The sequence below is a fragment of the Ursus americanus genome, chromosome X, assembly GCF_024610735.1.
Source record: "Ursus americanus isolate L20-20 chromosome X, mUrsAme1.1.p, whole genome shotgun sequence".
Classification (NCBI taxonomy): domain Eukaryota; kingdom Metazoa; phylum Chordata; class Mammalia; order Carnivora; family Ursidae; genus Ursus; species Ursus americanus.
The window spans coordinates 49,299,907-49,312,571 of record NC_142164.1 but is presented as its reverse complement, the minus strand read 5'-3'; the positions used below and the strand labels follow the sequence as shown (position 1 = coordinate 49,312,571).

General features: G+C 34.7%; 1 protein-coding gene across 3 annotated transcripts in view; it reads left to right on the top strand.

Moving 5' to 3' along the window:
• The window catches only part of DIAPH2 (diaphanous related formin 2), a 988,957-nt gene that overhangs the window by 505,296 nt on the left and 470,996 nt on the right, over positions 1-12,665 (top strand). For all 3 annotated transcript variants that reach the window (XM_087859798.1, XM_087859797.1, XM_087859796.1), the window contains one exon: positions 632-733. In XM_087859798.1, the coding sequence (XP_087715924.1) occupies positions 632-733 (102 nt within the window). The remainder of the gene's footprint in view (positions 1-631; positions 734-12,665) is intronic.

Genomic DNA, 12,665 nt, shown 5'->3' with positions numbered 1-12,665 from the left:
ACTAGGTTGAGAAGTCATCAATTTTGATTTTCTTCAGCATCAAACTTGAACATGTATCAGACTTCATCACTTTCAGTTGGTTCTCCATTGAAGTGGGAATGCATTGTGTATTTAAATACGTTGTAAATAATGGGAGATTTTTTTTTTACAGGCTTGATGTGGTTTATAAGATTAAAGATTATTCTAAATTTTGCCAATTATGAAGAACAGAGTTGACTTTTATTATTATTACACATGATTTAATTCTATATATTATTTTTATGTTTTCCAAATGAGTTGACTTTCTGATAGAAAATGAAGCTTAAAAATTATGCTATATAGGTTTAAGGCCCAGAAAGTTAGTCAATTATGCATTGTCATTTATTTCCATATGATCTTTTTATTTATCATTTATGTACTGCAGTGCATGGAAAGCAAACACAGTTGTACATTTATTCACATTAAATTGTACTTCATTTTTTGGTTATTTATTTGAGAGAGAAGGGGAGTATACACTGTAGCAGTGATTCTGCTATAAAAGAATCGCAATCAGAAATTTACTATCCTAGTTAATCACTTTTAGTGTTGTTAATGCAGGCTTAATAGTCCTAATAATAAAATATGAAATTTTTGTACTCTTATTTCTTTTTAGAACCTTGTAAAACATCTTCCTGAGCAGAAAGTACTCAGTGAATTAGCACAGCTGAGGAATGAATATAATGACCTCTGTGAGCCCGAGCAGTTTGGAGTTGTGGTACGTATCTAGCATAAGGGCCCACAAACTCAGCTGTGATGTAATAATTGTCAGAAACAGTGAAAAGGACATTTTAATTGTTGATTTTTTTCAAACTGTGTAACTATATAATTAAATATAACATTGTCAGGAGAAAAACCTTTATTATTATTTGTCATGGTTTTGAAAAATAAAGAAATTTAGATTTATATTCATGGAATACCTGAAGATGTCTCATGGGATCTCCTCCATACTTGTGTCGATATTTAATTCTATTAATATATGAAAAGTAGTATATATTATTGTATTGGCTGTTTATTTCTTTTATTTAGATCTTGATGTTAGAATTTGCCCCCTCTCCCCAATTTAGGCTAAATAATAGAGTCGAAACTAGATTAAATAGCAATATTCTAAAAACTTTTTTGTTATATATCTATTTTGTCAGAGAAAGCACAAGAATTTTTAGATTTCCTATAGAGTGTCATTAATTACTTGAAAGCTTTAAATGCACTGTTTCAGTTGGGCAGAAAATCTCATAAATGCATATAATGCTTTGGTATGATTAAATTGTTATTGGAATGAGTTATGTTTCCTCATCCCCTCTTCATTTTAAGGGATACAAAAGATGACTCGATATAAATTATGTATTAAAGATTATAGTTATATGTTTTAAGCATTCCCCAAACCTGCTATTGAAATAATGGGCAAAATATGGGGAAGAGGGAATTTTGATTTATTTAATTTATTGGAGAAAAAATGTTTTTCACTGAGGTTTTCAATACAAGATTGTTCATTGTATGGATGAGCAGCTGTACTACGGCTGCCAACTTTACCCTGGCTCCCTAACAATTTCATATCTGAATACTAAGATTCAAAATTACCATTGGAACTAGTAGTCAAATACTGTTTAATTCACATATTTTATTGCCTTTTTAATAGTCATATATTTTAATTTATCTGATTTGGTACTTTGCAATTTAAAAATCCTGTTTAAAGTCAAAATGTGATAGATCGGACAGAGAACATTCCTTTTGAACATGTGCAATAACTGCTTGCCCATATTCAGAGCTGATTAATTCTCAGATATGGCATTGCATGTACTGATATGGAAGGTTCTGTCAAATTCTTGAAAAGAAAATCAGGAATGTATATTTGGGATGAGGTAGAACTAATGTAAAGGTACCTGAGGAAGATTTTTTTCTTTTTTGAATTAGGCAAATTATTCAGTTGAACTGGCTAGATATTATTTATTAAATAGCAGTGCTTTAATGCAATATTAAATAAAATTTTCTAGACCAAATTCCACATTTGAAACCTAAGCTGCTTGAATTCATACTATAATTGAAGCAAGGCTATATACTATCTGAGAATTCAGATGTGTCATGATGGTCATGAGTTTTACAGTAGGTACACTACACAGTTTTTCTGAAGTCATTTTTTTTTTTTTTCTGAATGCAGTTTATCTTGGAAGATGTATTAGTTTGCCAAGCAAGTCCTGCAAGAGGAATATCCTTGGTGCCACACTGAGGAAATGAAGTTTGGGGACATAAAAAGCAATATACCTTCTGAACTAAAAGCAAAATAGAAAATGGAAGACATTTCTTGTTTATGCACATAACCATAAATAATTTTGGGACTGTGAATATAAAGTCACCTGGTCCTCCTATTTTAACTCTCCCCATCCCTAGTTACGTGTCTGTAGGGAAAAAAGTCAAGGACATCACAAAGTAGTTTGTGCTATGTAAATCACTGAAGGTAGTATCCATCAGGATTTGCCAAATAAAGTTTAGATAATCTCATATCTAGGAAAATATTTTAGAAATAATGATAGGCCCCAGTCTTTTAAGTACCTGCTATTATTGTTGTCATTATTATTTATAGAGAAAATGTACTGGAGTGCTTAGAATAATGTCTTATATACAATAGATAAGAAATGTTTATTGAACTGAATTATAGGACAATTATTAAACCCAAGTGTGAGCCTGAGATTAAAAATAGTGTATTTTAGATCTGTTAAAGTAAAAATTATATTAAAACGTATTTCTCCAGGTCAATGCTAAAATTAAATTAAGTTCATTGTGAATACACTCAAAGACTTTTTAATCCTCAAAATATATCGACAGCCTACATTTAGGAAAATTTCAGAAATGTGTCGAATCATCTGCAGTAATGAGAGAGGCTCCAAACTGGTTGTCTCACTTCTGCTAATTCCCCCATCGATACAACTAGTGTAGTCTACTTAAAATATCTATATCCAACATGTGATTTCTGTATCAAAAACCTTCAGTGTCTCCTGGAATTTAGAGAATAAAGCCTGAGCTCCTTAGTATTCTCATTGTGCCGCTAACTCTGTGGCTTTATATCTCCCTGTTCTCTTCGGAACTGAGTGAATTGGTGTCTTTATGACATTTTAGCTTTTACCTCAGTGGGATTCTCATTGCCATTTCAGAAGTTATTTTACTTGTTCCTATTCAGCGGCCTTTCATTTTCCATAGCAGCTAAACCATATCTTACCTGCTCTCTTCAGGTCTTCCAATCCTCCCCTCTCCATTCTTTGCACTTAACACCAACAGTGTAATCTCTTACTCACCAGAGAAAAAGGAAAGCACTTAGGCTTTTAGAACCTCCAGTATCTCTTTTACCTACAAGGCTATCTCTAGACATATCTTTTATTAACCTGTTCTCTGTCAAATCTCAGAAAAAGGGATACCTTATTATTATGAGTATTATTGTTTTTGCTATTATTATTTATAGAAACAAAATGTGTTAAAGAGTTACTGTATCTGATACTATGTTAAGGATTTTTACATGCACCATCTTATGTATTCTTCATTACCCTATGAGGTTAGCACTTTTATGAGCTGCATATTATGAATGAGGAAACCCCATCTAGGGAAGGCTAGGGACCTTGTCCCAAGGTTCATAGTAAGTAGTAGATGCAGAATTCAAACCCAGGCATTCTGACTTCATAGACGGTGTTTTTATCCATTTTTTTAATTTTAAAATTTTATTTTATTGAAGAATGATATACAGTAGTGTATTAATTTCAGGTGTACAAGATAGTGATTTGATAATTATATACTTTACCAAATGGACACCACAAAAGTCTAGGTACCATCTGTCACTATACAAGGTTATCACAATATTATTGACTATATTCCCTATGCTGTACATTACATCCCTGTGTCTTACGTGTTTTAGAACTGGAAGATTGTACCTCTTAATCCCCTTCAGCTGTTTCATCCATCCCTCTACTCCCCTCCCATTTGGGAACTACTAGTTTATTCTGTATATGTATGAGTCTGTTATTGTTTTATTTATTCATTTTTTTTTAGAATCCACGTATAAGTGAAATCATATGAGATTTTTCTTTTTTTGACTTACTTCATTTGGTATAATCCATTCAAGTCCATCCATGTTATTGCAAGTGACAGGATTTCAGAGTAATATTATATCATACACACACCACACAGACACACACACACACCATATCACACCTTTATTTATTTATTGATAGACATTTAGGTTGCTTCCGTATCCTGGATATTATAAATAATGCTGTGATGAACATAGGGGTGCATATATGTCTTTTCAAATTAGTGTTGTTGTTTTAAGAGATAGAGTGCTTTTAACTGCTATACTGTTCCAGCGTGTGTGTGTGTGTGTGTGTGTGTGTGTGTGTGTGTCTTTTCATGTGTGTGTGAGATGCTCTACTACATGGTAATTTACTTATTTCTGTTTTGGGCATTAAAAGAGTTCATTTATTTGTGGGAGCTCATGTGCGCTTGCAGGTATGCAGCGGGAGGGGCAGAGGGAGAGAGATAGTTTCAAGCAGACTTCCCACTGAGTGGGGAGCCAGATGTGCAGCTCAGTCTCAGGACTCTGAGATCATGACCTGAGCAGAAACCAAGAGTCCGACACTAAATTGAGCCACCCAGGTACCTCTGGGCATTATTATCTCTTGCTTATTTTATACTTCTGTTATTTTATTGCCTCTTCTTTGTCATTCTGCACTTTGGCTTTCTCTTCAGAAGAAAAAAAAAGCAAAAACACAAGTCACTCACTGCCTAAAACTGAATAAATTGATAGCTGCATAGATGGATGAATAAAAATCATTTATTGACTCTGAAGTCCCTGATAGCTATTACCTAGCACATGTTTTTTTCAAAGATTAGTCTCCTTTTGCTTTCTACTTCCTTACCTCTCATACACTATTCAACAAACAGTAATCAGAATTCTGCCTTAAACAATGCATTGAAAATTATCTAAGAGAGGTCATTAATTACCTCCTAACTGCATATAAAATATACATCAGATCTACTCTTCATCTGTGCCATTATGGCTTAGCCCAAGCCAACGTCATCCTTTTCTTTAACAATTATAATATACTTTTAGCTTGTTTTCCCCACTCATGCAAAAGCCTTTTTCCAAGTCAGTCTCAGCACAGGCCTCAAATGTAGCATTTCTAGAGTTCATTTGTGTTGCATCATATTGTTTATCTGCTTAAAGCATCAGTCTTCTTGTATGGCACTAAGGCTGCAATATAAACTCCTCACCAGAATTTACTACCTCTCCCACTTGTGTCTCCTGTTGCTTGGCTTCTTGGTCATTATACTTCAACCACACTGTATTTTATTTTTTAGTGTTTTGAATTCACCAGGCTCTTGCCTGCCTCTTTCCTGTTTATTCTTCTACTTTTAGCTTTAAGTTCATTTTCCCAGTGATACCTTCACTTGCCTATCAATCAAAATTAAGACTCTCTATTAAAATCCCTTTTTTTTTCTTTTCCTTTCTAGAAATTATCATGGTTCTTAAACATTTATTTATGAGGTTGTTTACTGAATGTCTTTAAACCCCCACTAGATTGCAACTTCTTCAAGTGCATGCATCACACTACTTTTATTCACATGGTATATGCTTAATATATATTTGCTGCATGTATAGCTTGAATGCAAAATCAAGTGGGTTCATTTTAGTCCTGTTTAATTCTGTATCCTTGTGGCACTTGATAACATTGAAGAGTTTAGCTTCCTTCTTGAAAACTTTTCTTTATGTGCCTTCTCTAACAATACTCTTTCCTAATTTCATTCCTATAATCTCTGCCACTGCCCTGCAGAGTTTCCATTATTATATAATTTCTTGAATGATAAAAACAAATCTCATCAGTTAGTAATAGGCATATGCCAGAAATGAGATTATTCCTGCAAGAGTCACTAAAATTCTCATCATCAAATAAAAAACAATAAAATTGGCAAAACTTGGGAAAAAATCTGGCTTTGACTTTTTGAAAGAAAGTCAAAAAAATAGGGACTGGGCTGCTAAGCTTTCTCTAAACTTTTTGGTTCCTTTTAGCAGCAACATCATTGGGCTTGCTTATATTCACATGTAATAAGATGGAAAGAAACGAAAAGGGAAAAAAAAAAAGAAACAAATAATAAAGCCCAGGGATGTTTCCTCTGTCTAGAGGCAGACTACCTGGTAAGAGCGATATGCTAGTTCTCACACCTTTTATGATCAATATTCCTTTTCTTTGGTGGTAGTGGGTGGGGGGTAGATTGTCTGCTTAGCGTCCCACTGACTTGTCCTCCAACCCTCCTCCCACAGAACTGAATTTGGTACATCATTGTAATTATGTGCTGTACTTTTACTGGAAAAAAAAAAGCGCAGATCTTTGAAAGCTTTGCCAGTTAGAACCCCAGCAGGAGCTTCTAGACTCTTCAGAAAGTATTTGCAGCTCAGCTGTTCTCAAACCTCAGAGCTATGGAAATTCCCACTTGTCTTGCACTGAGGATGGAGACTCATACTGTGTGTATCTATTAAACTAACACATCTTCTGAGAAAAAGAAGGCAATAATTAGTTCTTTTAGTAATCAGTACTTTGTTTTTCTGAGTTTAAAATTACCCATATTTTTCAATTAAAAACATTCTACAACTATAATCTAACAAAAATGTTTGAGATAACCTTGTACATAAAAACATAATGAAAAGCACAGATTATGTGATATTGCTGATAGCACATTTAATTTTTTTCTTTCTCTACACAAATACATGAAGGCACAAGGAGTAGATTTATGCCTATAGTTGGAAGTACAAATATAAAGTCAGTGTGCTTTTTCATTTTTTTAAAGCCTCATAAGGGCTTATAAGCTCTATTCAAGATAGCTTCACCAGGTGAAAAGGAGAATTTTAAAAGCTTTTTTTTCTCTCCCACATATCATCAAAGGCAATTAGTTTAGATGTAAAGTTGTAGCTCTTCTGTTCCATTAATATTAAACCATTATTCAGGTTTGCATATTTATTGGGAAAATCACATTTTTTTTCATATGCTTTCATTCAGTGTTCAGTGTTTTGATATGTAATGCCTTGATTTTTTCTGTTTTCATTCTTTTTGTAAATATGAATGCTAGCTCTTATATCTAGATGTGTATTTTATCTGATGAAAAAACTGGTTTGATAATTTTGAGATCAAGTAAAAGAAAACTCACCATAACTCATTCTCAAATCCATGTATTCATATTTTTGTTCATTTCATCAACTTCTCATAATAGTTCATTTTGTAGCAGGATTGCTTATTTACATCAGCTTTTGCAATAAAATAAAATAAAAAATAAAATAAAAACACCTAAAAGCTGAACGTTCAGATTAGGTCTATGGATAAGAATCAGTTTTGCTATTGATTGTTTTTCATTAAAGTTTAAAAACTAGAAATTAACTCCTTTTCCTCCTCCGTTTCTCTGTAATCCCTAATACAACATCATACCATAGCAGTCATTTTGATGGCCATTCTTGGCCTCAAACAGTTGTTTTCAGAAGGATTTTTGAAATTTTCTCAAATTCTTAGTGTGATTCTCGTGAGTTTACAGTGACTTTTGGGGCAGACATTGTTACTGTGTTTTATTCTAGACTAAAGACTAGTAGATGTTTGTTGATACATAACTTTCACATTATCACTATGTTTGGGGGAAGTATTCTCTATTAGCATATCATTATTTTTCTGATAGTTTTTAAAAATTTTTTAATTGAAGTATAGTTGACATACATATTAGTTTCATGTGTACAACACCATGATTTGACAACTGTATACATTATGCAACACTTTATTTTTCCAAAGCCTCATTTTATAGATTAACTGTGGCTCTTATCTTTGGGTGCCCTCGTAATGGTTATTTTGTCCCGTCCAGCTACAAGGTATACTGCAGAAGGTACAGTGATAAGCAGGAGACATCCTGCCCTTGAGGAGGTTATTGTCTAAAAGACTATAAGAAAATTACTTACTAGAGAATCACGGATATTCTTGTTATATTTCCATAGTTCCAGGCAGCGTTTTGCTCAGTCATTGAGTCTGGATTTCACAACTTGTATAGGCAGTTCTGCCTGCTGTCTAACTTAAATCTACCCTTCTTTAAATGTGTCTTCATTATCATAACCTTTATTATAGTCACTGATACCAAATTATTCTGTATTTTCAGTGTGCAATGAGTCCTAATAGTATTTAACTATTTGGGACAAATGTCTTATAACAAAGTATATTTGTTACAAACATATTTGTTAATTCCAATGAATTCTTAACATTGTATTTTGAAGAGACTATAAGATAATTATGTTTGCATATGATGATAGTTGAAAGTATGTTTCTTGTTAGTGCAAGAAGAAAGATAATAGAAATAACCTTAAAGGCAGGTGACACATGGGAGCAGGAGTGACACATGGCTATTTCCTCCTCCTTCACACATGATTTTTACACCTGTGACTTTTTTTTTTCTCTCTCGATTCTTAACAGTAGTTTGGCAGTAGATCGATATTCACCAGCTGCATAGGCAGTGAAGTGTATAAAATTTAAATTGTATAAGCAAAAGTCAGTCTAACTCTGGGGAAATAACCCACTTGTAGCTGCTCTCACTAAAGCTGTCAGTGTATTTTTTAAAAATAGAGTACAGATCAGCTGAAGAAATGATAGCTGCTTGATGTGATTTGATAGACAAGTACCTCACAACACAAATAAATCCCCTTCATAATACAACACCATGGTCAGCACCCCACAGTACTTCAAGGAATGAATTATAAAACAAAGAATGTCAGTCAACTAAAATGCTGCCAGGGAGCACAGCTAAAAACAAACATGTATTTCAGTCAAGTTTGTGTTTTATTTAGTTATATCACTTAAGTACACTCAAGTGCCTTTATGAGACATGAGCCTTTTAATAATTGTATCTGTGGCTGGGGATGTTGCTCAGTGCTTCCTATTATTTCTATGCTTAGTTATTCCCTTATACACCTGGATCCTGTAATGGAGATTCAACTCTTATCTGTTTACCTAGCCTGATCGTAAAAATTCACACTTTTGATTGCAGCAAATTCTGTTAGTATGATCAATGCACACTGATTTGTGGCTACTGTTAAGAGATGGATATAACTTCACCTCCTCCATAGTCTCTTGATTTCACATTAACACATTTTCAATGACAACATTTCTAATAGTAAGTATATATTATGCATTAAAACCGGCTGAAGGGAGCACAGCACAATATTTATAGTGTGTTTGATAGATAATGTGTGCTGTTTTTCACTGAGCTCTGAAAACACGTTCCTTAATTGTGGATAAGAGAAACTTTCTCTCAGGTTTGGTAGAACAATTAGGGACCATGGTTTCTTTTTGGTTATTTTTGAGGATGGAGAAAGAGGATAATAACAATAATAGGTATTGTTTTAGAGTGCTTACATTGTCAGCTACTATAATAGGAGAGTTACACATAGCATCTTATTTAAGTCCTGCTGCAACTTGCACAGGTTATTTAAGGAATGCATTTTACTAATGAGGAAATGAAGTCTAACAAACATTAGGTAACTTGTACTAGGTCATAAACTAGACAGTAGTAGAACTGTAGTTCAAGTCCAGGTCTGTGTAATTCAAAATCCCTCTTTCTTCCACTACAACTTGCATTGTAAATCTGGAGAAAGCAGAGAATGGTTTCTCTCCCTCTTTGAGGATTAGGGAAAATTTTCTCTCAAACCTACCCTTCAAAATAGTTATATGGGGCTCTGCACTTGGACTCAGATTGAGCCAGGGCAGTATTGTTGGGATGACCCATGTGGTAGCAAATTACTTTATGTGGGAGTTAGGGTACTCCCCTCCCCCTTTACCCATATCAGCCTACTGTGATACCTTTTCATACCGTGCATCCTTTCCCTCATCCGGCACTTTGCTGAATTTGGAGTTCCTATTTGTGTGAAAGAATACATTCACTCATTTTATAATTATTGTTTTAAGTCATCTGTCATATTTATCACCTGCTATGAGCTAAACTGTTCTAGAGGGCTCATGAATGAAGAAATTTTGCCAGATCCAAGGGCATCTCTGACCCCTTACAATGTACAACCTCTTCCCAAAATCGGGCTGACTGATAATAGATTATATCCAGTAATAACAGTTCAACAAAGTTAATTCCCTAGCATTTCTGGTTTGATATCTTAGCTGAAGACATTATTTGGGGGACAGTAAAACATCATCATTCACTGTTAATTTTGTTCAATAGACAATCTGGCTGTCCTGCTTGGGAAATCTGAAAAATGGTTAGTCAGCTAAGGAGTGCTTTTAAATATTTGAATGTCTAATATACGCAGGACTCTGTGCTCGGTGCTACACACGGTGCAGTCTCTGACTCCTCTCCCTATGTACTCTCCTCATCAATAACCTTATCTCCACAGAATCTATTTGGATAAATCCCCAAATCTGCCAACTCTAATACCTATCTCCTCCTAAATGTAAGGACTAAATTTCCAGATGCTACCAAATACAATACCTAAGACTAAAAATGTCAAGAAAGGAATATCATTTTCCTGTCATAGTGGTGTCATTTTACTATATATGTGAAGATTTGGAGGGGGAAAATCTGCAGGGATCAGAGAGCATATTTATTTTTTTTTAAGGTTTTATTTATTTATTAGAGAAAGAGATAGAGCGTGCAAGCGAGCATGAGCAGGGGGAGGGGCAGAGGGGAAGTAGACTCCCCATGGAGCAGGGAACCCGACACGGGGCTCTATCCCAGGACCCTGAGAGCATGACCTGAACCAAAGGCAGATGATTACCTAACTGAGGCACCCAGGTGTCCCCAGAGAGCATATTTAAATAGTCTGTTTTACTAAATCAATCTTGAAGTACATAAGCCTTACGCTTGAATGTTGAGGATGGAAAATAAGAGACAATTCTAAGAAATTCTTCAAGTCAAAATATAGGCAAGGAATGGTGTTGAATTACATTAAGTTCACCACAATTTGAATATGATCCCAAGAATTGGAGCCTTAATAGTGGAAAGCTAGTAGTGTCTAAAATATACTATTAATGTCTGAGAGGATGATAAACCAAGTTCACTTAAATGCCTTTTTTTTTTTTTTTTTTTGGTAAGAGCCAAGTGATGTTTTTATTTGTGGATCAAACACACTTTACCCCACCTTTTCCCAATTCTAGAAGCAGAGATTGAAAAAGAAGGAGGTAATGTTTATGGATCATTTATTTGGCTCCTGTCTAATTATCAAAACAAGACTGATCACAGGAATTTCCACTACCTTGTATATGAGGAAACTGAAGACTGGAGAAATTAGGTAGATTACTTTCACACAGTGAGACAATGTGAAAGTTTCTTGATTCAGTCTTTAATTGAATCTGCTACTAAGTTGCACCTTACCTGCACCTACACTGCCTTGGTTCCTGATTACCTTGCTATAGTATAGGCAGCAGCAGATCAGGGTAAACAAATTCCTCTGAAACAAAGCAACAAACCAAACAGTAAACCACAGCAGACCAGCACATCTTTCTGCCTTCATTAATGCCAACAGTGTTCTACGCCACAACAGACTTAGAACCTTGGAGTCATCTTTGACTATCTTCTCCCATAACTAATGCTAGATCCCGTTGATTCGTCCTTCATTCTGTCTCTTATATCGACTGCTTCTTACCCCTTCCGACCATCAACATCCTAGCTCATTACCTGTTTTTTAGGTCATTTTGAAGACTTAGTAATACTCTCCCTGCCACTTATCTCTCCTTCAACCAATCATACATACTGCTCCCAATATGAATTCAAGAGGCATTGTGCTGTAATGGTTGAGAGTCTGGGTTATGTGACCTGAATGCCTGAGTTCCAATCTCCAAGTCTTTAACATATAACTTGACTTTGCATAAATCACTTAGTATTTCTCTACCTTGCTCTCCCAATCTTTAGAATGAGACTAATGCTAATAACCTTTTCCTAGGATTGTTTTGAGACTCAAATCAGTTAATATATATTTGTAATATATATGCAGAAAAAATGCTTGGCACAAAGAACTTAATAAATGTTAATCACTGTTATTTTAGTATTATTATGCAATTACACTTTTGGTCACATTTTTTCAGTTAGAGGTAGTATTAAAAAAATAGGTTAAATCCATTCTGTAGTCCAAAGATTGAAATACAAACCCCAGAAAGGGTAAAAATATGAATGAAGGAAGACAAGTAGTATGAGAAGTGAAGTGAGACTAAAAAATCCATGTAAGCGTAAGGCTTTAAATTACTTCTTCATCTGGGACCAAGGCCACCCTGGTGAACCTGCAAGTCCTACAAAGCATGGCCAGAAGGACAGTCATGTACATCATGACTAGCACTTGGTCAAAGTAGCTCTAGGGCTTTTTTAACCATCAGAGAGCCTGAAAAACTATTCCCTACACATATAAAGTGATAGAAACATGTGTATGTGCAAATGATGCCAGTTACCAATGAAAGCAAAGGAAAAATAAAGTGGGGAGGGATTTGGAGAGAGTGGTAGAGGCATAAAGAAAGGCAGAAAAACATCTAGAAACTTAGATTCCCATGCAAACATATACGAAGAGATTTCTGCCTTCATGGAGATAAAGAATTTGATATGGTTAGCTTCCACCTGCATGGCCTTGACATGGACTCTGGGTACTTCAGTCCAAA